Source organism: Musca vetustissima, unplaced genomic scaffold, assembly GCF_032173495.1.
Source record: "Musca vetustissima isolate MV318-11 ecotype Yass unplaced genomic scaffold, APGP_CSIRO_Mvet_v1 utg21303, whole genome shotgun sequence".
In the NCBI taxonomy this organism is placed as follows: domain Eukaryota; kingdom Metazoa; phylum Arthropoda; class Insecta; order Diptera; family Muscidae; genus Musca; species Musca vetustissima.
The window spans coordinates 69988-95526 of NW_026873968.1; the positions used below are offsets into that span (position 1 = coordinate 69988).

Here is a 25539-nt window from a genome sequence, read left to right on the forward strand (position 1 = left end):
GCCTTGGAAAAAATATTCTTTAAAATACCCTCGCCTATAAATCCATCCCCAGGGTCTTCTTTTTAAAATTTATTTTCATCTTCAACATCCCTTCCGATAATTTGTATTAATTTTTTTTCCATTTCCTACTTCCTTATAATTACAGATCGAGCAGATTATGTGGGCGGTATCGATAATGAAGCCATATTCTTTGAAGATTTACATGTAACATCGAATAGCCTTGGACGCATTGGCGGCAATGGAGGAGAGCGGCAAAACTTGAGCCATTCCTCTCAGCTGAATGGTTGCGGCAGCGGTGGTGGTGTGGCCAATACATCGAACCTGCTGTGTAGTGCCAAAACTGAAACACCTGTTACATCACCCACATCGTTGGCCTCAATTGGTTCGGATTTAATTCTACCACCCATACCCACAGTTTCGGCTCGAGTGGGTCTATCGTCGACACCCCACATAGGAATACATGGCAATTCCAATTCAAATAATAGCACTAGAAATCTCACACATACCCAGCTGCCGGAGAGTCCACCTGACTCGGGATCGGAGCCACCATATAGCCCACTTCAAGATGTATCTGGGTTAACAGCTGGTATGTCGACCAGAGATCTTTTCAATTCCAATAGTAATGGAACAAATGTCACCACAATGGTGCCTGGTGTCCATCCGCAGCAGCAGCATCAGCCACAACAACAACAACATCATCTTCAGTCTCAAAATCAAACACATGATACAAATCATCCGCATCACTATGTCCATATTATGGATCATCATCAAATGAATTTAAATGGACTGACAACAATGGGCCCAACACAAGGCTCGTCGATGGCGGAGGTGAGAGTGAAACATGAGGCGGGACTTATTATAAATCCGAATAGTTTACAACAAACACTTAATAGTCATCACCAGCAGCAGCAACAGCAGCAGCACCACCACCATCAATCACCAGATACTCACATTGAGATGAATGGCGCCGAAGGTGGGGCAGCGCAACAACTTCTTTACTCTCATGCCAATAGTAATACCACCCACACCCTTAGTCCAAATAATAGTAACAACAACACCGGTCATTCCAATCACCTAATGTACGACAGTCTGAGCCATGGCCTTCCTAATCCCCCACCACCGCCACCACCTTCCTATCAACTGAGCTTGTCACAAATGGTGGACCCCAATGATCTGACACAAGGTATGCTTACCGCCATTGGCGATCTGCCACATGTCCAGGTGGTGGGCACTGTAACCGGTAGCATTCCATCCACTCCCCAACTAAGCCGCTCCAGTGCTCCCTCAACACCCAATCATCAATCCTCCTCGCGTAAACGTAAAATGCCTACGCAAATCGATGGTGTTGACTTTCCCTGCGTTAAACCCGATCCAGGTCTAATGTTAAGTCCCTCACGTAGTTCTGTGTGTGCCACACCACTGCCGGGAGAAGTACCAAAACGTAGCGCCACCTCACCACTTAATATACAACTGAACACCACGCACGATATAACAGATACACCGGCCCACTCCACCGCCTCTCTATCTCCGGCCTTGTCTAGCGTCAATATGGATGGTAGTGTTAAGGCGGCGGATGGTTCCACCTCTGATGCCCTCAGTCCGTGTATACGTTTCACGCCGTTTCAACCACAAAATTGGCATGAGTTGTGCGATCAAAATCTACAAGAGATCTCGGTGGTATATTACCGGGTCGATGCCGATAAAGGTTTCAACTTTTCCGTATCCGATGATGCCTTTGTGTGTCAGAAAAAGAACCATTTCCAGATAACTTGCCATGCTCGCCTACAAAGTGAGGCGAAATTTGTTAAAACTCCATCGGGTCTAGAGAAAATCAAATCATTCCATTTACATTTCTACGGGGTGAAGCTGGAGGCCCCGAATCAGACGATACGCATCGAACAGAGTCAATCGGACCGCTCGAAGAAACCATTCTATCCAGTACCGTAAGTACATTAAATTTTGTTATTCCGGAGGCTTGAAAAACATTCTTTTAAAAATACAACCCTTTGGAGACTTGAAAAACAGTCTTTAAAAATCCACGCCTTGTGGAGACTTAAAAAAATATTCTTTAAAAAGAAAGAATTATTTTAAAAAATCCACGCCTTGTTTGGCCTTGGAAAGAATTATTTTAAAAAATCCACGCCATGTTTGGCCTTGGAAAGAATTATTTTAAAAAATCCACGCCTTGAGGGGACTTGAACAAAATGCATTCTTATTTCTAATTCCTCCCATGTTTCTTTCCCCTTTTCAGTATCGATCTCCAGAGTCACATAGTGAGCAAGGTGACTGTGGGCCGTTTACATTTCTCGGAGACGACAAATAATAATATGCGCAAAAAAGGACGTCCGAATCCGGAGCAACGCTATTTTCAACTTGTCGTTGGCCTTCATGTGCACACAGCGTCCGGCGACTTTCCCGTGATAGCACAGGGAAGTGATAAAATTATTGTACGGGCCTCAAATCCCGGACAATTTGAATCCGATGTCGATCTCTGTTGGCAGCGAGGTCTAACTCAAGATTCCATTTTCCATGCCGGCCGAGTGGGCATCAACACAGATCGTCCCGATGAAAGTCTCGTTGTACATGGTAATCTGAAAATATCCGGTCACATTGTTCAACCCAGTGATAGTCGGGCTAAACAGGAAATCGGTGAATTGGATACATCGGTACAATTGCGGAATTTACAAAAGATACGAATTGTACGCTATCGTCTCGAACCACAATTTGCTCTGCATTCGGGCCTGAAATCGCATAAGGATGAGGAGGATATTGTCGATACGGGAGTTATTGCACAGGAGGTGCGTGAAGTTATACCAGATGCTGTACAAGAGGCTGGCAGTGTTGTCCTGCCAAATGGCAATGTTATTGAAAATTTCCTATTGGTCAACAAGGATCGTATACTTATGGAGAATATTGGGGCAGTCAAGGAGCTGTGTAAGGTAACCGGGACCTTGGAAACGCGCATAGAGAACTTGGAGAGAGTCAATCATCGTCTGCAACGAGCCAAGGAAAATGAGCTGCAATTTATGCATTGCAAGACAATGGTGGGAGGTGGATCGCCGGGTCGCAGCTCCAGAGATGGCTATGAAATCTGTTCGAATCGCACATTGCAGATTATTATATTTCTGTTAGTTATAGTTATGGCGGCGTGGTGAGTATTTGATCGGGACATAAAATATCGATTTTTTCTAATTTTTTTGTTCTTCTCTTCCAGTTTGGCCGCCGTCTCCACCTTATACTTCGTAGAGCACAATAAGAAACAACACAATTTAAGTGAATTAGATAGAATACAATTGCTAAGCAATGGCCACTTCTATGGCCATGGCGGTGGGTCTCTGACGGAGCAGGAACATGATTTCATACGACAGCATAGTCTGAAATATAATCGCACCCATAGTCTGTGGCCGGCATTACCCAATCTCTCATCGGTGGCAGGATATTCCAGATCTCTTAGCCAAAATGGTACAATGCCATATCGAGGAATAGGTGGTACTGGTGGTGGTGGTGGGGGTGAAGCAGGAGAAGCTGCTGTAGGCGAAAGTGAACTAATTTATGAAGATATGCTCCTACCACCCTCATCATCTTCCTCTTCGTCATCATCTCAAACCGGCACCGCTGCAACAGATGGAATTACAGTGGTTATGGATAAACCATATATGGGTCAATCGGAGCTACTGCCCACCACCTATCAAGAACAATCACGAAGTACCACTGGCCCCGTGCTGAGAACCAACAAAACCATAATTAGCAAGCACAAACACAAATGGCCCCAACCACAAATGGTACTGAGGGTAATGCAAGCGGCCACACATCGTAATGCCTTACCATCGGCGAAGAGTCTGAATGGTGTACCAACAAATGATGACAACTCCAACTCGGGTTCTCACAACACCAGTGAAAGTTCCACAGAGAAAATAGCCAATGACAATTTTGTACAACAGGACTTCGAAAATAATTCCATTGACATCGATTCCCAACAGGCACCGAATCGTCATAAATCTCCATCAAACTCTAGTAAAAAGCGAACCTCCGCCACGGCTACAAATGAAAGTGAAATAGAAAAACTCCACATCGAAAATTCCGTGGGAGCATCAACCGATAGAAGTATAAATGAAGCACCTCACATTTCCTCCCCGACACAATCGAATCTCTTACGGCACACCAATGCCCGAGGTGGAGATTTAATAATCTATAAAACTGTACCACCACCCACCTCGACCACAACAACAACCACCACCAGTTCGATACAATCTCACACGCATTCGAATAAAGTCAATACAGATGCACCGCATACCAACTATTCCCTGGAAACTCAACCCATATCAAATAAGAGTCGTAATTATGTTGAACGTAACCCGGAAAATTCCGACAACGATTTACAAAGTCTGACAAGTAATAATAATGAATCGATTTTTAATCCTGGTGATCCTGTTGATTATGATTTGGGTTTGGAGAATCGCCAGTCTCTGTTGGGTCGTCGTTCTACTGCCGTCGTGGGGCAACAAGGTCAACAGGCTTTGGTAAATCCCATTCAGAATGTATGGGTTCAAAGTGAAACTTCGTATGTGGAGATTTTCGGCGAACCTGAACAGTGTAACAACAAAGTGAAAAGGGATGATATTTCCAATTGTCAGGTGAGTGAAGAATAAGAACACTTAGGTTAGGTTAACGGATGTACGGCTGCCATTTGCAGCCGGTCACTCAGAGACATTTGTCCATTTTGCTCATCCTGGATACCTGAAAAGAAAGGAGTAAAGGAAAGTGGAAAAAAGAGGGATAGGGGAAGTTTAAAGAGTGTAGAAATTTGGTTATTTTAGCCATGTTAAAATCTTAACAAAGCTTGGATCTTTTGGATCTATTTCGGAGAAGCCTTGCTTATCAATTTCATGTTTGCCAAACTGTATGCGCATTCTGTTACTTAGCGATGGGCACCTGCAGAGTATATGTTCAATTGTTTCCAGCTCATCCTCAAACGGAGGGCAATAATCCACTCCGTTAATATCCCATTAAGAGATCTAATCCTGCAGTGACTTGTTATAGTCCCCAAAATGATTTTTATCATACTGCATTTAGGTTCTGTTTACCATCTATTACCGACTACCTCGCTGTAACACACTTCCTTCTATGTTAAAATGTCCTGGAACCCAACATAATTTAACTATCCGTCGTATATCATGAAGAGTACATTTACAGTCAGGAACGTCTTTTGAGTTTATAGTGCACGACTTGCGCGCCATAAAAGCCGCCTGACTATCGACATATATAGAAACTGGACCTATAAATATAGACAGACGGCCGGAGGCATGGGGCCACCTGCTCAGAATTTCCTACTAAGAAACTCTACTTTAATGTCGTCCATAACTCTTACCTATAGAGTCCTTTCAAGAGTTGAGTGCTATTAGACCTTTATTAGTGCGTTCCTCAACATTCCTTATCCACGTTAATTTGTGGCCAATGACTGAACCATAGTATCAATGATTGAACCATGGTACCCTTTTAAGGAAAGGGTTACAGTAACTCCACCCAAAGATGGCAAACGGAAATTTGGGATCTTTCGTTTCCTAGTGAAGAGTACCATTTCTGTCTTCGTGGGGTTTACGCCAAGACCATTGCCGTGGGCCCAGTTGGACAGAGTTAATAAGGCACCCTCCACGAATTCAGAAATAGTCGGAAGAAATTTCCCGTTTACCAGCAAGACTACATCATCGGCATAAGCTACAACATTTACCGTGGTGGACTTCACACGTGATGCTGGAATTCTATCAATTAAGAATTCTTTCGCAATATCATTCGGATAGATCCTGGAGAAATTCCGAGTTAATTTGAGGATCCTCTTAATTAGAATTTGCAGAAATTAACGGCTCTCCGGTAAATCTTCTGGTCAGAGATCTCATTGGCAATGACACGTTTGGGGGTTCCCGGTTCTAATGATTTATCCATCTTTACGATGGGAAGCTCATCAGCCACCGTATCCAATTCGACGGCCAACTGCCTCAGGAGTCTCGAGACTTCACTACAAGGAGAACTCTTCTTGATTAAGAGGAGTCACCAGGATAGCTATCATGTTAGTCATCTTTGGATTTGATTGTCCTAAACATATAGGACTTCTGTTTGGGAAGTCCTTCAGTTTTTTTTTTTTTTTTTATTCAACCACCAAAGATCGGTTATTTCGCAAAATGTGTCATTTCCTAAGAATTGGTTTCGGAAGCTTGAAAAGGCACAGGAAATGTTCTAACGTTTCGCAATCAACGGCAGCCGCATACGAGGTATATTGGTCGGTCAGACGCGAAGCCATCGTCTTCTTGAGTGAAGGTTAAGGACCTTCTGATAAGCAAATGCGCTTTACAGATTTGTCTTGCGGGCTAGTATTTGCACTTCTAGAAGACGATGGTTTCTTGACAGACTTGGCCGTCTTCCTATTCCGACCAACCGCTTCACCTTTGTAAATTGGCATAAAATCGAGCTTTGGGACAGAGCCCTCCACACGTCGATCTTATGGATGTCAGTTTGTGTCGGGGTGTGCTCAATAGCCTTTTCCAATGGCTTTTGACTTGGGTTAGGCTTCGGAACAGAAGCCAGCTTCACAGCTTTTCCGCCGACTCTACAACTTTGCTTGATTCAGAGAGAATTCACCTATCTCCCGAAGCAAAGTACCTCGGCACAATCCTGGACTGTCAACTACGATGAAAAAGGAACGTTGAGGAGCGGGCGAAAAGAGGGATGATTGCACTCTATGCATGCAAGAACTCCATTGGGAAAAGCTGGGGGCTAAAACCATCGACTATACACTGGCTGTATAACACTGTGGTGAAGCCCATCTTGTCCTATGGTTCTCTTGTTTGGTGAAAATGTCTGAGCCTCAAGTCGGCATCCAGTAAATTAGACAAGGTACAAAGAGCCGTCGCGATTTTAGTTACAGGAGTCAGAAAGAGTACGCCACAAGCAGCTTTGAACGCAATGCTGTACTTCAAGCCTCTGGGCCTCAGCATTAAGTGTCAGGCTGCGCCCTAAGGCTGCATGAACAAAAACTCTGGCGGAACTGTACGTTTGGACACGGTAGTGTTCTGAATAAACCAGGTATAGCATTGGAGCAAAGTGCTAAATTAAGCGACTATATATCACCAATCCTTAGATTTGACGATGAAGATGTCGTTATTCCTAGTAGAAACGACTGGAAACGAAGTAACCCTCCTCTGGCCTTCTATACTGACTGATCCAAGATGGAAGAAGGTACTGGGGCAGGCGTCTATTGTGAAAGGCTAGGCCTTGAGTTAACCTACAAACTGTATTGCAACTGTAGTGTTTTCCAAGCTGAAATCTTCGCGATCTGGAAGGCAGCGGAATTGATAAAAAGTCTGGATGCTGAGGCCGTTGAACCGGTGACTATCTTTGGGGATAGTCAGGCGGCTCTTAAAGCCACCAAATCTTGTTACATCAAATCCGAAGCCGACCTCAAGTGTAGAGCAGCTCTGGAAGAGCTTAACCATAGCTATCGGTTGTGTTGGGTGCCAGGACATTGTGACATCTTGGGTAATGAAAGAGCGGACGAACTAGCTAGACGAGGATCTCAATCCACCGATCTAGAAACTGATGACTCAATCAAACCACCCATATGTCTTTTCTATAGGAATTTTAAAGCATTCTTTGACGAAATAGTCTGTGAACTTTGGCACAACGAACCTAGGTGCAACGTGTCAAAATCCATTTGGCCGACTCTGTCTACCAAAAAAACGCTCTCACTTTTGAACCTGAGCAAAGCTGAAATTAGAGTGATGACGGGAATCATCAGTGGTCACTGCAACATCAGGGCTTTTACTAGTAAATGGGATCTTGATGCAATTGATTACTGTAGACTCTGTTTTGACGAGGAGGAGACGGAGACAATTGAACATCTCCTGTGTCATTGCCCAGCCCTGGCTTACAGTCGGCACAGACTAGTGGGTGCTCATTTTCTACCGAGTCTCAGCTTTTTCTCAACAACCGAACCTGCTCTAATCTACAGCATAATTAGAAACATAAAGTGGTTAGGAACCTAACCGGTCTCAGAGTGTTGCAGTCACATTTGTGACTGCACATCCCCAAACCTAACTTAACCTAGTGCTTCGCATTGGATGGTTCTCGAGCAGTTTCGACCTTTGAGTCTTTGTCCGTTGCTGGGGTCTCGATAGATTCCACATGCGTATTTTTTAACACCTGCGTATTTTTTGAAAACCTGTTTCTGTTCTAGGCTAAGAACTTTCCGAAATGCCCTCGTAAGAGTTACAGTGGACATCATTGGTTCGGAATCTGCACGAATTTTCTATTAATCGAAATTGTCTTCCATTTTCCTTTCCTTCATAAATTTAAAAAGTTTTATTATTTTTTGAGCACGGATAACATTTTTAAAACATTTATTTTTCTATTCCTCCCCTACAGTCTGTTTGTTTCGAGGAAAACAATCAACTTTTGGCACCGATACAACCAGCCCTAAGCCTTAAACAAACCGAATCGAAGAAATCCAAATCATTGCAACAACAAGACTTTGAAAATGAACGCAATCATGGTGATTCCGAAGACAATGATGCTGTCATCAATGAACCAGATGATGATTTACAGGCGGCATTCAGCGATTTACCAGATAAAACAAAAGATGCACTTAACGCCTCATTGCTAACACCACTCCAGGGGAAAACATCACATGCCACTCAGGCTCTAGCTAAAGAGCTTAATTCCGATGATCAACAACAACAGCAACAATCCGAATCAGAGGGGGATAACTTGGATGCAATATTGGAACACAATTTCAGTGATGAAAACCTAGATGTTGAATCGAAAATTAAAACTCAAGATAAACTTGATGAGGGACCAGCAAATTTATCGGTTGAACCAAATCGTCCTCCGGGTAATGCAGATTGTTGGAAAATACGCAACTGTATATTGGCCGAACGTTTAAATAATACATTTGCCTTTAATGAATTTTGTCCGAAGCTGGGAAATTCGGTGAATATGACATATGTTATACCATTGTCGCGTTTCTTTAAGGAGCAGAGTATTGAGTTGCATTTAACGTAAGTAAATCTAGAGGCACCTGAAGAAATAGGTTTAATTAAAATATATTTATTTATTTTACAGATCTACCTTACCCCTACAATGGGTTGTTTGCAACCTCCACGAACATTCCAAACAAAATGGTAAACATTTAATAAATTCCTCCCAACCGGGTCTGTCGGCCCATCACCACATCAATCATCAAACGCAAAATGTGCTGGAAAGAAGACGCAACACTTCGCTGTTGGTGCTGAATGTACCAAGTCGGGGTTATTTTGTTAAAGATTTAATTTTACGTGCCACCAATGATCCAGAGAAGGTAAGGGGAACACCTCCATATTTTTAATTTTATTAAAAAAAAATCTAATTCATTTTTTTCAGACAAATGTATGCCAAGAGAAACCCCATGAGACCAATTCCATATTGCAGTACAATTTTAGAATTCTAAGAGATTGTGATTAACCCAGAAAAGCTGCTGCTGCTGTTCCAGCTGCATAAAATTAATTAAAAAACGACGACAACAACTACAAGAACAAAACCCTATTATTACTACTTTACACACAAAAAAGACAATTTTACCATTTATATACTATCACTAAATTATTATTTTTTTTATAGAAGAAACAATCACTAATGATTTTGTTTTTTATCAATTTTAAGCAAAAACACAAAATTACTTTAGTAAAATATTTTTTTAGCCACCATAATTCTGTAAATACGAACAAATCAAAACAATTATCGAACAATTATTTTTAATTTTTTTTCTTTGTTTTATATTGCTTTTTGCCACTTTACGCATAACCTCAAATACTTTTTTCTTGGGGGCAAACCCCAATCTGAGGTTATTATCAATTATTATGAACAAATAGCATAATTTTTTTCACTGCTGTAGAACATAGTTGAAACAAACAAAAACAATTAACGTTAATTATAAATAATACAAATTATAATTAAAATTATTAATAATAATTATTACTATATAAATAATCATAATTGATTATTTGAAAAAAAAAACAACAATATTTATTTAAAAAAATTATTTAGAGAATTTTCAAATATAAAATATTGTGTGTTTTATTTTGTATAATGGAGTTAATTAAAATGGGTAGCAAGTACTGCATCGACAACATGTAATTGTGTCGATGGACGGGTAAGATCTTAGTATCCTCATGAAGATGGTCCACAGGAGTCATGAGGAGACACCCTGTTGCAGTTCTCAGGGCAGCATTCTGACAGGTCTGGATATTCTTCCACTGCGTATCACTAACAATCGCGAACCACACTGGCGCCGCATAGCTCACCACTGACCGGCCTATGGCTTTATAAGAGGTCAACAAGGTTTCTTTGTCAGCGCCCCAAATACTGCCGGCTAGCGACTTGAGGACCTTGTTCCCACTTCTCAGCTTATCGCATAAATCAGTGGCTTCCGCAGATGACTTGAAACGGCTGTCGAACGTTACTCCCAGTATCTTGGGGTAGTTGGTGGTCGGAATCAGTTCTCCAACGACCATTATGTTCAGTAGGAGCTTCATGTCAGCCGTCCATGTCCATATGAACAGTGTGGCTGTTGATTTTGTGGTGGATATTTGCATATTCCTCAGATGGACGAAATTAACAAGATCGGCTATGGAGAAGTTTAACCTCTCACATATGTCATCAATAATGGTACCCGACGCCATGATCATACAATCATCCGCATACATTACGATCTCTATGTCATCCGGTGGTTGTAGAATATCAGAAAGGTGGAGGTTGTACAGTTCCGGACATGTCACCCCTTCTTGGGGAACTCCCTGTTTCACTCTACGAGGTTTAGACTTCCTGTTTCTAAATTCCACATACGACTGGCGTCCACACATCTAGTTAATTATCCAACGTTTCAAATCCGGTTGGAGATTTGTCTTCTCTATATCTTCGAATAGCTTGGCATAGTTGACGGTATCGAAGGCTTTTGATAGGTCAAGTGCCACCATAACTGTTCGGTTGCACAACCTGTTCTGGTTGAGTCCTCTGCTAATATGTGTGGACATGGCGTGTCGTGCTGTGCATCTTACGGTTCACTCCTGCTGACATTCTTGTCAGGCTTTAGTAGCGGGACCACCCTGCCTATTTTCCAAGCTGGGTGGTTAACGACAAATTGAGGGCTGATGTTAAGTACTCAACTCCGGGTTCATCCAGCTGCTTAAGCATTACCATGGATATTCCGTCCGGGCCCAGCGCTTTGGATGTCTTAGCGTTATTGATGACATCTGCAACGTCTTCCTTCGTAAATTGTGGTGGTGTAGGCTCGAACGCATAATTGAATATATGGTGTGTGTCGTGAGGGCTTTGCTGGCAGGAGGAGCACCTATTATGGGTTCCGGGAACAGTACGCACTCGATCCGAGTTAAAAACATTGCCGGACCTTAGTTGTGCCACAATTGAACGGGTTTGTCTAGGCAGAAGCCTCTCACTCTCCGAAATTGCAGGAGGATGTTGTAGTAAATGTTTCAAGTTGTCAAGTTCTAAATTGACTTCTCGCGTCCAGAAAGTGAAAAGTAACACAGTAGACTTTACAGTGGATAATTTTTGATTGCGCTCCGAGAAGAAGTTGGTGATGGTGGCTAAATAGTTGGATATTTTTACACTTACGTCGTCAATGTTAACGCCGGAAAAATAATAGTACAGTCATCGGCGTACGACACCACTGAAACATCTGGTGGAGAAAATGTTAGTTTCGCAAAATAAATGTTGAACAAAATGGGAGATAGGACACCGCCTTGCGGGACTCTCATTTTGATCTTGTGATATTTGGATTTTTGGCCACGCAAACTCAACGAAGGACTGCCGCCCATTAAGGTAGTTGGGAAGCCAAAATTTGATATTACTCAGAAGGTTGGAATTTGTTATGAAGGATATAAGCTCGGAATGATCGACCGTATCAAACGCCTTGGACTGATCTAAGCCTGTCATAATGGTCCATTCAGGTGGTCGTCGCTGATTGATGCTATTCACAGTTTTGGAAGTAATTTCTTGCAAAACCCTCGTTGTGTTATATGATTCCCTGAAACCGTGTTGGTGTGTAGCAAGAACAAAATGCTGTTTCAGGGACGGAAGCAATAGCTACTCTAAAACTGGTGGAAGAAGAGAAATCGGGTGGTAGAATTCCCCATTAGTAGCGGATTTATGAGGTCATAGAATTGAAATAATTCGGGTAATTTTCCAAATATCAGGAATGACCAACTGTGACATCGACAACTCGTGAACTTTGGTCAGATAACCCAGCTCAATTGCTCCAAGCTTCTTTAACATGAACATAGATTTGGCTTCGATTTGGAGATAATTGCCTCTAGCTGGCTGGGTGAAAATGATAGTGGCTGCGAGCCTCCTATCGTAGGCGGGTGATCCCCGAGGATTGTATTCACACGGTATTCTCGAATCGTTTCCTCAACTGCATCAATGTGATCTCTCCCTTTTGTACCTTTGGACCTCTCTCTCTCTCCAGTTCATGACAATTCTTCCTGATATGCCTAGGTGGTGGGTGTCTATCCATTAGGTAATGATTTGGATTCCTACTATATAACACCCAAGCAGGTATTGTCGTCACATCTTGTCCGTGCTCTCTTATTGGTAACAACCAACTTACATATATGACTTGAGACAGAACGGTTGTTCCATAAGCCGAGCTTAAAAAACCATTTCCAAACGCGTCGGTCTTGTGTGCCTCTCATCCAATTTGAAAGACCATGTTCTAAAAATGTTATCTTCCCATCGGCCATCGGATTCGTAGCCTTCCTAGCCAACGTAGATGGTACAGCTCATGGTTCATTCGCCAGCGATATTAACCGTCGACGCACGTCGGCCCATAGATCTTCCGGAGCATGGCTGGCGAGAGGTGACCTTGCTTTTGAGTTGCTTACTCAGACCATTGTAGCATCCTTCAATTTCTCGAAGCTTTATAGTCGACGAATAGGTGGAATGTTTCGATGTGTTTTTCGTGGGTCTTTTCCAGGATATGGCAGAACTGAAGCCGCATTGGTATGGTCCAATAATGTCATTGACCATTGGCTTCAGTGGTTCACACAGAACGATGGGAAAGAGACTTATTCCTCTATAGTTGTCTCCTTTTTTGAGGATGATTGTCTCCTTTTTTGAGGATGCTGAGGTCCCAATCATTGGGCATGCGTTCCTCTATATACCGTCATCTCTTATTGGTTCTGGGGTATCTTCTTCGCCGCCACTGCAAAGAGCCTTACTGACGCTGTCACGCTGGGCCTAGGCGAATGGCCTTTGTGTAAACCTAACAAAGACGGGACTGGTAATGTTCACTAGGAAGCGTAAGCACGGCGTCTTTGCTCCCCCAACACTGGATGGAGTGCTGCTTCATCTATCACCCGAAGCAAAATACCTTGGCACAATCCTGGATTATCAATTACCATGGAACAGGAACGGGCGAAGAGAGGGCTGCAAGAATTATATTGGGAAAAGTTGGGGGCTAAAACCATCGACTATACACTGGTTGTATAACACCGTGGTAAGGCCCATCCTTTCTTATGGTTCTCTTGTTTGGTATAACTGCCTACGCCACAAGTCGACATCCAGCAAACTAGATAAGGTACAGAGAGCCGCCTCGATTCTAATAACTGGAATCGCGAGTAGCACCCCAGAAGCATCTCTGAACGCAATGACAGGAATCATTACTGGTCATTGCAATATCAGGGCCTTTACCAGTAAATGGGACCATGATGTTACTGATTACTGTATACTCTGGGTTGACGAAGGGGAGACGGAGACAATTGAACATCTCCTGTGTCGCTGCCCAGTCCTGGCCTACAGACGACACAGACTACTGGGTGCTCTCTTTCCACCGAGTCTTAGTTTCTTCTCAACAACGGAACCTGCTCTAATCTACAGCAATCTTAGAAACCTAAAGTAGTTGGGAAAGTGTAACCTTGGCACGTAATATTTTGTTATGTCCGATATCTATAGCCATCGATACTATCTCATACTTACCTTTTCATACTTCCTTGTAAGCTTATCATCTCTCTATGCCCCTTCGTTTCTTTTGTCATATCTTTTGTCAACAAAGAGAAAATACAGCTCTACCTTGTGGGCTATAATGTCAGAATAAATAAAAACAAATGCAACAAGGCTCGATATGATTTAGACATGGATTCATTCACAAATCAATTATTTCTTCTTACCAATGTAGCAAAATTCATCTTTGAACAAATGGATTTTGGAACACATATTTTCTATATTTTTCAAAATGTTACATACGCAGTCACACATTTTGTATATGACTTTGGCATAACAAGCCACAATATGAAAAAAATTGTTATTTGTAAGTTGCTATGGCCTACCTTGAATAATTGTACCATGCACAGAACCACAAGGCACCAATTTATTGTCAATAAATTTGCTTAATTCTTCAAATTATATTTATTATTCCACACCTGTTAAAAAATTTACATACATATATTAACTTGCCTCCTGTAAACATAACACAACAAATAAATCATTGTTATCGATAATTACCGTGTACTTTCGATTCCAACGATAAAGACCCATCAATAACTTACCATCTCTACTCTCACATTGTTTTGCTTTTTTGCAGTTTTTCAGATTTTCATAATCTTGTTAGCAAATTTCACACAAATATTCAATAAAAAATTATGTCAGCCAGAAATTTACTACTCTTGGGACAATGTATGCCCTGTGTCAAAGCTAATGCCTCCAAAATCCGCATACGTCGCATGGAATTGGACAAGAATTTGAATATGGTAAGTGGTCATCAACTAATCACCACACTGAATTCTTGTGTTTTTTTTAACCCATACAATATTTTCTTTACAGTATTTCAAAAAAGATGAATTCCTATTTGCCCACGATCCCGAGAAGGTTTGCAAGACCGGTGATGTTGTTCTGATACGCGAATTACCCGAACGTCTGACCCGACTTATTACCCATAAAGTGGAAAAAGTTGTTTATCCACTTGGTGACATAACAGATCCTATTACCGGCAAATCGGTAGTAGTTGGTAAATATCGTGATCAAATTGAGGAAGCCAATCGTATGTTTGGTAAATCGGAGAAGGCATTCGATTATACCAAGGCACCGCCTCGTGGCCGTTTGGAGGGTACAAAAGATTTTACACACGGCGAAACCTATATTAAATATCATGAAGATGGCAAAGATCAACCGTTTGCTGTGTGAAGTGTGTGAATTTGTTAAAGATTGTTCCATTATTTTTGATGTTCTAAATAGTTTTAATACAAATAATAAATTAGTAATTGATATTGAAACGAATGTTTGATATTACAAAGATCATTGATATTTGGAGAAAGGTCTTGAATTTAAGGGAAATCATGTAAAGGTATAAATAAACATTTTTTCTAAAAGAAATCTCAAGATTCTTCCGTTTGCTGAGGACTGTTAGAACCTCTTTAATAGAAGAAGATTGGGAACAAAATATTTTCAATGGCAATAGGAACCTAAAGTAGGTCTTTAACCTGTATGATCTACCTAAATTACTTCAGTTTTTTAGAAAATAATCTAGAAGATTATCTACATAAGACGTCTGGACTGCCTTGTATCTGTAGAGGACATTCAAAATGTTATTGACGACATTTTGAAGATATTTTGCTTACACAATTCTATTGAATAATGTCCGGTATAAGATTTGTGCGGTAGAGAGCATTTTATCTATAGATGAATCTTCTATTTATAGAGGACGAAAACTATTGTATCTTTTTATGGAATATCGGGGCAAAATTTAATACGTATTGAAGAGTGGGTTGTCTTTATGGTCACTTAGTACTGAAAGGAGTCCCCTAGAACTCACTATGGATACCTATACAGTACTTTCGTGCTAAGAATTAATTTTCGCCTTTAGGGCAATCTACTAATGTTTACTATTTTTTCATTATCATATCTAGGCACAAACACCATTTTGTCTTCACCTTTACTCCCAAAAATCATTTTTGAGAGGACAATCATCTATTTTAACTGGTTGTCATCTATAAAATGTATGTCCTCTATCTGTCATCTATTTGTATAATCCGTCATCTTTGCCATCTATATTTTTAAAACCTTGATCCATATTAATTTTTGCAAATTAAAACAAATTAATAAAGTTTATGAAATTTCAGTGCAATAGGTATTTTCAGGATTTTTAGACAAATTTTCCAACCCAATTATCCCAATTTTTTATATTTTGAGTTCTAATTGGGTAACAATAAAAAAAATATTATAAAAATATTAATTATTAAGTTCTCGTATTTTAAGGATTCCTGGACACGTTTTGCAACCGAATTGGTGGAAATTTTGATATTTTGGGTTCTATGTTTCTAAGTGTCCAGCTTTTAATTTTTTTTTGTTTAATTTTACAAAAATTTTCCTTCAAAAGTGAATGTAATTTACTATTCATTGTGGCCTATTAGGTGCAAAATATCCTTGGAAAAATTAACGACTTTTTAACTTAATTTCTATATAAAAAAGTAAATCAGAAGGTACGTTTTATACACATACTATTATTTTCATTAATAATAAACTTTTCTCTTTTTGTAATCTATTTTCATTTTCAAAATATGGTCGCCATAATTACATAGAACTGCGAATGTGGTATATAAGAAGATACATGAGACCGATTCTACTGTGAAACACTTGGGTGAGACGTTCTGAAGCACAGAGTTTCAACTTTATTTCTACAGTAATCAGTAACATCATGGTCCCATTTACTGGTAAAGACCCTAATATTGCAATGACCAGTAATGATTCCTGTCATTACTCTTATTTCAGCTTTGCTCAGGTTCAACAGTGAGTGTGTCTTGTTGGTAGAAAGAGTCGGCCAAATAGATCTTGACGCATTGCACATAGGTTCGTTGTACCAAAGTTCATTGCCTCTTTCGTCGAAGAATGCCTCAAAATTCCGATAATGATGACTTATGGGTGTTTTGATTGAGCCATCAATTGTTAGATCTGTAGATTGATATCCTCGTCTATCTAATTCGTCTACTCATTTATTACCCATGATATCACGATGTCCTGGTACCCAACACAGCCGATATCTGTAATTAAGTTCTTCCAAAAGTGTTCTACTCTTGAGGACGGCCTCATATTTGATGGCTTCAAGAGCCGCTTGACTATCTACAAAGATAGTCACCGGTTCAACGATCTCTTTTTTATCAAAGATTTTGTTCATGCGTGACAGCGTCAAAAAGGCTCTTTGCATAAGCTCCGCCTAAACCTCTATAGAAGATGTGTGACTACTCGACTGAATTAATATGTGAAAATCAAGATTATTTCGATAGGTCTTATAAAACTCTTGATCTCACACAAATGTTATTAGTTGAAGAAATCGCAAGACCTACATAAGGTCGGCCAGTAAGCGAATTCATAGAGAAAACAGCTGTTTCTATTAAGTTTAACATCAATTATTTGCTGAAACTAAAACTAATTTGCGAAAACTAATCATTTTGCCTTTTTATATTTAAAATAAAAAACACAACACAATTTATAATTGTGTTGTATTTGCAAGAATCTACTACTTTTTACTACAATAACGAATTTTCCTTTATGATATGGAAGAAAATAGTAAAATATAGTAGATTCTTGCAGTACGGGAACATACCAATCATTTACTTGAAAAATGTTCTTTAAAGTCATGATGCAATAATAAGGTCGTGTATCAAAACAAAAACTTTCGTTTTTGTCTCGATTATTTGTCAAAATTTTCCTATAATATTTCAAATGGTTGGCAACACTGCACATCGAATTAAAGTAGAAATTATCCACTTTGACAGTTAATCAAGACATCAACTGCGCTAAATGGACTACCTATTCATTGTGACATGTTTAAAATCTTGAAATAGTCCAAATGTGATTTATACTCAGCTGTCTTTACTTTCCGACCTTATATAGACCATGCAATATACTGAGGTACATGGTGCAAATTATCATTAAAACATATTGAAAATAGACAAGTGTTTTTGCTTCATATAAACATTATTTAAGTCTTTAGCAAGTAACCGTTATTATCGATAGTATTAACTATTTTTCGATATTACCGCAAATCAGAAAACTATCGAAATTTCCAATCGATTCCATACCATCTCTAATATCTCAAAAATATTCAGGTGATTGAACAAAAACTACTCTGAAAAAATATAAATAAACAAACATTTCAACATAAATACCCGATTCACAACAAAGCAAAACAGCGCACGAGACAAAAACAATTTAAATGCCTGCAGTGTAAAATAAGATTGACATCCCACAAGCTCTGTCAAAATGGTAAGAAGGAATGGTCCGGAAAAAATTGTTGCAGTGCGAATGATGATGATAACACCCATCGTATGAAAACGCTGGGCCACCATATCAGATGTTGCTGCTGCTACGCATTAAGAAAAACGAATTTTTCATTGTTGGGTTTTTCTTTTTCTCTGTTCTGTTCTGTAGAGTTACGAAGACGATGACTATCATGTGGATACCTTTCCAAAGGAATATGGTTACGGAGCATTCGATCAGGATGGTTTGGATTCGTCAGGGATGACGGGTTCCGATGCCGATTCTAAGCCACGTATTCTCTTAATGGGTCTACGACGTTCCGGCAAATCTTCAATACAAAAAGTTGTCTTCCACAAGATGTCACCCAACGAAACACTGTTCCTGGAATCGACCAGTAAAATTGTCAAAGACGATATTAACAATTCAAGTTTTGTACAATTTTCAATTTGGGATTTTCCGGGACAAATTGATTTCATTGATCCCACATTCGATTCGGATATGATATTTGGCAATTGCGGATCGTTGGTGTTCGTGATCGATGCAAAGGATGATTACAACGAAGCGTTGACGAAATTTAAGAATACCGTCATAAAGGCATATAAAGTTAATCCGCGTATTAAATTTGAAGTTTTCATACATAAGGTAAGTGAGTGATTGGTTGCAGTCAGTTAGTCAGTCAGTGGAAAGTTATGGAGGTGGAGAATGTAATGTGATATCTTTAATGTAAAATTGAGTTGCTGTTGTTGATAGTTTTTACAGTGTGACAGTTGTGTTTTAAGTTGTCGCATTTGCAGAGATTTAAGATGTTGTTAATAGGAATTAATAGATTGAGAGGAGTTTGTTAGAGGAATTAAAGATTCGGTTTGTAAAAATTACTTCTTAAAAGTGTAATCTGTTTAATGAATGTTGTATCTAATAGGATAACATTGGGATTTTAAATATAAATGATTTGTAGAAAGCCTTGTCTATGTAGTCATTTCCTTTATATAAGACCATGGAATGGAGTTTCAACGGCAGCAGAAAAAAAATCGAACATATTTTGTAAAGTTTTAGAAGAGTTAATAGAATTGTATAAATGTAACCAATATAAATGATCCACCATAGAAGATCAATGGAGGAGCTTAGTTGTTAATAAAGATATAATATGGATTTTTAATAAGAAATCATCTTTCTATAAAAGTCCATGATGCGTAGATTTTAAAATAATTTATTCACAATCGATAGAAGCAAGTGCTTGAATTTATTTTATATTTAATAAAAGTCTATTATATAGAGTAGATTCCCGCTAACATCCCATTTGAAAATAAGAGATAACTTTGGTTGAATCACGTGTCCAAAGCTCCCAAAATACCGAAATTTGGGATGTAGCGTCGTTATATGGGGTATTGATGATGTTTGGTAGATTTGACACTCCATCGGAACCATAGGGCCAATTCTGTAAAAAAAAACCTTTGTTAAAACCCCCAAAATGCCGAATAATGGGGGTTACTATTATATGGGAGCTACTTTGATAGGTTAGATTGGGGATGTACGGTTGCTAATTACAACCGTTCACTCGGAGACATTTGTCCATTGTGATCATCCTTGATATCTGAAAAGAAAAGGGAAAGGAAAAGAGAATGGAAGACAGAAAAAAAATAGTTGAAGTTGGAGAGCCCAGAAAGTGGTTATTTTAGCCATGCCAAAATTTAAAACAACGTCTAGGATCTGATTGGGGTCTATTTTGGAGAAGAAAGCTAGGTTATCAATTTCATATCTTCCAAACTGTCTGTGTCTTCTGCCACACAGCGATGGACATCTACAGAGGATATGTTCAATTGTTTCTATCTCCTCTTCGTTCTCACATAGACGACAGTAATCCTCTCCGTTGGAGTCACATTTCGAAGTGAGGGATCTAATCTTGCAGTGACCTGTTATGATCCCACCAATAATTTAATCTCTCCCTCTTATTATGTGACAACAGCGAAAAAGTTGTTCGGCGAGAGAATTCAGGCCAGTTATGTTTCGAGATTCTGCCACCAGGTTCTCTTGACCATCTGTTGCCGACTACTTCGCCGTAGATCAAGCGGATTTTGCCAAAGAAATAGCCAAGATCTCTCAATCGGAAACCCCCTCTAGCAAGCTCGTCGGCTATCTCATTCCCCTCTATGTTGCTATGTCCTGGAACCCAACATAAATTAACTATCCGTCGTATAAAATACAGAGCAGCCTTTGTGTTTGAAGGCCGCCTGACTATCACATATATAGTCACCGGTCCCGTATTATCGGCAGTAAGTGTTTTGAAAAACGCTACAAAGATCCTACACCAGTGCCTTCCTACATCTTTGACCCGTCTGTGAAGACCTGGCGATTTTCAGGCATCCGATTCTCGGAGCCTCATCCAATAAGAACCAAACGTAGCAAATTACAGCCAATTCGTTTGAACAACGTTTCAAAAATCCCCATAATAACGTATTGTTATATGGGAACTATACCAAAACGTGGACCGATATACCCAATTTGCAAAATTTCAAAGCTATATCTCAAATATTGCAATCTATATCGTGATTTTAACAAACGGACATGTACAAATCGACATAGAATATTCTTTATACTTTATGGCGTCTCCTATTTCGATGTGTGTCTTTTAAATTATAATAGAGATCGCAAAATTTAATATATGATGTTGCAAGTTCGGAAGTGCCAGTAGTAGTAGTGTCAGTCAGTAAAACAAAAATTGGCATTTATTGGAATTTGTGTTTGCCATATAATTTATTAGTTTGTATGTTTTACATACACACCAATGTTGTTCATTGCGAATAAAACCTTTGTTTGCCCTGCAGTTTCATGTCTACTATAATCTACTGGCCTGGTAATATGAACATACAACCATACAATTCATGTACTGTTGATAACAATGCAAATCAACAGCACTTATATGGCTTCATAAATATGTCTTTTTTTCCCTCAATATTGTTGGTGACAAATTGGCGGGGGGACTTACAGTTTTAATAACAGAGTTCAATGTTCAGATAATTGATAATAGGGATTTATTATCAGCATGTAGGATATGGGATAAAACAAAATTGTTGACCTAGACAAAAATTAATATATAATAAGTTATTAGGGTCGTACCTAATTTATTGCGCTCCGTACAAAAATACTCACCTTCTCACCTTTATACGGCTTGTTAGACGTCCGTATTACCCAAATAGGCAAGGACTTTATTTGCAACTGTGTCAATTGAAAGCGTCGAAAATTGATGAGTCAAAACAAAATGGCGTTCTCTTTGTAAACCTTTTACCGAGTAAAAATGGTAAACAGGAATGCCTACTTCTGATTGGGTGTTTTGGAAGTATTGCCATCTAATTTTGGCATATTTACTAGATTTGCGTTCCCGAACTTTTTTAAATTATGTTATACTCTGAGAGCGATTTTGAAATGTTTCCCTTTTACTAGTTTTACTATTAAAAAAGTTCTGGAACAGACCAATTGTTAGAACAAATACTTTTAAAAACAATTATTTTTATTTAATTTTTGAATTATTTTTAATTTTATTTTAATTAAATTAAAAACAATGTTATTATGTTTTTTTATTTTATCAATGATAAACAATTTTAAATATTCAAACAGTCGTAAAATGTTTTTTAAAAATTTTATTTTTTTTTTATATTTATAAATATAGCAGAATAATTTATTTATATAAAACAATTTTTATATAAAACAATTTAAGTGATTTTTTTTTTTGTATTTTTATCTTAATTATTCTCAAGCACTTAACTGTAAATTTTCACATCTCTTTATATATTCCAGGTCGATGGCATTAGCGATGACACAAAAATGGAATCCCAGCGTGATATACATCAACGAGCCTCCGATGATCTAGCCGATGCTGGCCTAACGCAAATCCATTTAAGTTTTCACTTGACTTCCATCTATGATCATTCGATATTTGAGGCCTTTTCGAAGGTGGTACAAAAGCTAATACCCCAATTGCCGACATTAGAAAATTTGCTCAATATTTTTATATCGGTAAGTGAGAACATTTAATTTTTTTTTTTTTTAATATTATTATTTTTTAATTGAAATTCCGTTTTAGAATTCTGGCATTGAAAAGGCATTTCTATTCGATGTGGTGTCAAAAATTTACATTGCAACCGATTGTTCACCGGTCGATATGCAAAGTTATGAACTATGTTGTGATATGATAGATGTTGTTATCGATTTATCGAGTATATATAGGTAAGTTGAAATTGAAAAAATAAGATTTTGAAACATATAGCCTCCAATCCATATCAAATTGTTCTATAATAAATTATAAAACATATTTACGTTATGAGTTGCCAATGCCTCACACGTAGCGGAGACATCTACCTTAAAGGCAAGTGTTGCCAATAACATTATAATTTCATAGCAGCAAGCTTTGGTATATGTCATTATTTATAACTGTTAGACATTAGACAAATTCACCATTTTTTGGTATAGTATAACAGCTATATTTTATAGCTACATAATTGTTATACACATGGAAAATAAATGTGTGCTAACGGTGACGATTTGAAATAAGGACAATTATATAAAATAATTATTTTGGTATTCAAAGAAAAATGAGATAAACAAGTGAAAATACCATTATACGGTTAAACATGATATAGACATTCATCAATATATCTAAAATCGATTGGGGCCATTATAAGGGAGCTATGACATAGTAAATTGCTGCCAATAAAAAACCCCAGATTAGAAAATTTGGCCAAAACACCGAAGTTGAGCGAACCGTTATATAAGGACTATACCAAAACATGGACTGATATCGATATATTTTGGTTGTTGGTGCTCTAGCAGTCCTATTGCTTTTACACAATGGGATACGTAGTTGAGCTTAAAAGTCGACTTTTAGACTTTTCGATTTTTGCCTATGAACAAAATGTCAACTCTTAGACTTTTCGACTTTTGCCTTTGAATAAAAGGTCGACTTTACAATCTTTCGATTTTATCAAACCTATCCAAATCGATTTTCGACTTTTACCGACTAATGCAAAATCACATGAAATAGAGTTCTGGAATGTGTAATTTTTGGGTAATTTGGGCTTCATGATAATAAAACAAATATTTATGAAGAAAATCGAAAGTCGACTTTGCGATTTTCTCAAAGATCAAACGCCGACTTCGACTTTTAGACTTTTCCATACTGAAAGTCGATTAGTCGAAAGTCGATTTACTTATCCCTAGCAAGACTCGGGTTGTTTCGGCTTGTAAACCCCACAGTTGCGGTAACGATATTTGGCATCCAATGGAAAACCAAAATATCACATTAGAGCCAAATTGGAATTCCTGTTATGTGGGGTCTATCCTGAAACCTGGACCAATATTAATTATTAGTAGGGGGATACTCTATTTAATTGAAAAAAACGTACCAAAAATATATATTTTTCCCGAACCTGCGAAAATATTTTACTACGATAACAATTTTTCCTTTATGATATCGAAAAAAAGGATTGTTAGTAGAATTGTATTTTCGGTTATCGATATTATTCAAAATATTTTTTTTTTGTTTTTCTTCTTACAGTTCCGAAGAGGATGCTTTCGATAATCAAAGTTCTAGTCTCATCAAATTGAATAATAACACAATACTCTATCTGCGTGAAGTGAATAAATTCCTGGCCCTTGTTTGTATATTGCGCGAAGAGAATTTCATTCGGCAGGGTGTTATCGATTATAATTTTATGTGTTTCCGTGATGCCATTAGTGAAGTATTTGAGCTGCGTATGAAATCTCAGAAATTACCCACCGTCGATGAACGTCAAGAGTATATAATGAACGGTGATGGTGATTCGGATGATGAGAATTTGGACGATGATGATGAAGAGCTGGTCAACAGTAGAACAGGGAAAATGGTTTAAGTCTTCGAAAATTCGTTTTGGAAACACCTAAGTAAATGGTGTGTGTGTGTGTTTTTTAGAAAACAAATTTTGCTTTCTTCCGTAAAACAAAAACCAAAAATAAAAACTTTATTTCTGTTTTTTCTAGTTTTGTACCAATGTACACATATATACGAACCTTTGTTTTGGAATTTCAATTAACCTTTCTTTTTCGTGTGCCTTTTTATTGTTATTTGTTTAACTATTTCCTCCCTTTATATTTCTCTCCCTAAATGTATTTTTGTAAAAAATTTTTTTCTTTGAACAATTTCTTTTTGAATATTTTAAGTTCATATTTAAAAAATATAGTTTTGTTTCCTTTAATATATTTTTTTTTAATTTGCCATATTAACTCTTGAACCGAATGTTTCTAAAGCTTGTGTTTATTTTTTTTTAATTTAATTATATAATCTTCATAAAAACGACAACTCTTATATAGAAAACAAATATGTTTTTAATTTATCTTATTTTGTAATTTTGCATTAAAGACAACTTTTAAAGTTACTACCATAAACAAAAAAAAAAACTAAATGAACAAAAAATAATTATATGAAATATATTTGTTTTGTTTTTTCTTCTTAGCATAAATATTATCATCAATAAAACAACAACTGTACCATTATTTTTTATTACATTATACATTTTACAATAACAATATAAAAAAATAAAATTATAAATCTAACGCAAAAAATCATAATTTTGAATTGTTATGCTATCAATTAAATATTAATGACATTTTGTACCGGCTTAATTATACAACGTAAAAAACAAAACAACAACAAATTACTATATAAAATGCTCTATTAAAATTCAGTTCACTTTCAATTTATTGTAGTAAAAAGTAAATATAATAAAAAAACAATTAATAATAATATGAAATTGAAAAAAAAATAAAACCAACCATACATTTATATATGATATATAATTATAAACACTTATATATTTTAATAAATAATTAAAAAAAAGAAAATAAAACTTTGTAGACATTTATTTTTTCTCGGATTCCATTGATTAAAATCAATGTTTCCATTTTCTAATGGAATGAGAGCCGAGATAATTAGCATCACTTTCAAAAAATATCCACGACTATATGGTTAGGAACTAAAGGATATGCTCCCTTTTGAATCACAGTGTAATATTCCTTCAGATTGCTACAAATAGAGTAAAACAAAAACCTAATCGGAACCTCATCCGCAACCGTTGGCCCATATGCCCTTAAACCGCAAGATTGCTACAAATATAGTAAAACAGAAACCTTATTGGAACCTCATCCGCAACCGTTGGCCAGTATGCCCTTAAACCGCAAGAGCATTAAAAAGCCGCGGGATTAGCAAATGAGACTCCA

General features: G+C 38.0%; 3 protein-coding genes across 3 annotated transcripts; all 3 read left to right on the forward strand.

Annotated features, from left to right (window-relative positions):
• The first annotated feature begins 1074 nt into the window (after positions 1–1074).
• LOC133329672 (uncharacterized) lies at positions 1075–9499 on the forward strand. The gene is made up of 6 exons (XM_061538153.1): positions 1075–1943; positions 2252–3151; positions 3215–4634; positions 8416–9047; positions 9112–9346; positions 9409–9499. The coding sequence occupies exons 1-6, from the start codon at positions 1078–1080 to the stop codon at positions 9487–9489; spliced, it is 4134 nt and encodes a 1377-aa protein (XP_061394137.1). The 5' UTR covers positions 1075–1077; the 3' UTR covers positions 9490–9499.
• A 5158-nt stretch (positions 9500–14657) lies between these two features.
• On the forward strand, positions 14658–15224 carry LOC133329661 (small ribosomal subunit protein uS17m-like). Its single transcript, XM_061538142.1, has 2 exons — positions 14658–14789; positions 14863–15224. Exons 1-2 carry the CDS (start codon positions 14682–14684, stop codon positions 15220–15222), a joined length of 468 nt encoding a protein of 155 aa, XP_061394126.1. The 5' UTR covers positions 14658–14681; the 3' UTR covers positions 15223–15224.
• Positions 15225–18297: 3073 nt separating this feature from the next.
• Positions 18298–24176, forward strand: LOC133329683 (ras-related GTP-binding protein C). Its single transcript, XM_061538164.1, has 5 exons — positions 18298–18360; positions 18466–18936; positions 22087–22305; positions 22373–22515; positions 23843–24176. The coding sequence occupies exons 1-5, from the start codon at positions 18298–18300 to the stop codon at positions 24174–24176; spliced, it is 1230 nt and encodes a 409-aa protein (XP_061394148.1).
• The last annotated feature ends 1363 nt before the right edge of the window (positions 24177–25539 follow it).

Bases quoted from the DNA above. Each gene is read 5' to 3' on its own strand.
- LOC133329672 (XM_061538153.1), top strand. From the start codon at position 1,078: ATGTACGACAGTCTGAGCCATGGCCTTCCTAATCCCCCACCACCGCCA. The intron at 9,048-9,111 runs GTAAGTAAATCT...TTTATTTTACAG, and splicing joins AGTATTGAGTTGCATTTAAC to ATCTACCTTACCCCTACAAT. The intron at 9,347-9,408 runs GTAAGGGGAACA...CATTTTTTTCAG, and splicing joins CCACCAATGATCCAGAGAAG to ACAAATGTATGCCAAGAGAA.
- LOC133329661 (XM_061538142.1), top strand. From the start codon at position 14,682: ATGTCAGCCAGAAATTTACTACTCTTGGGACAATGTATGCCCTGTGTC. The intron at 14,790-14,862 runs GTAAGTGGTCAT...TTTTCTTTACAG, and splicing joins TGGACAAGAATTTGAATATG to TATTTCAAAAAAGATGAATT.
- LOC133329683 (XM_061538164.1), top strand. From the start codon at position 18,298: ATGGTAAGAAGGAATGGTCCGGAAAAAATTGTTGCAGTGCGAATGATG. The intron at 18,361-18,465 runs GTATGAAAACGC...TCTGTTCTGTAG, and splicing joins TGATGATGATAACACCCATC to AGTTACGAAGACGATGACTA. The intron at 18,937-22,086 runs GTAAGTGAGTGA...TATATATTCCAG, and splicing joins TTGAAGTTTTCATACATAAG to GTCGATGGCATTAGCGATGA.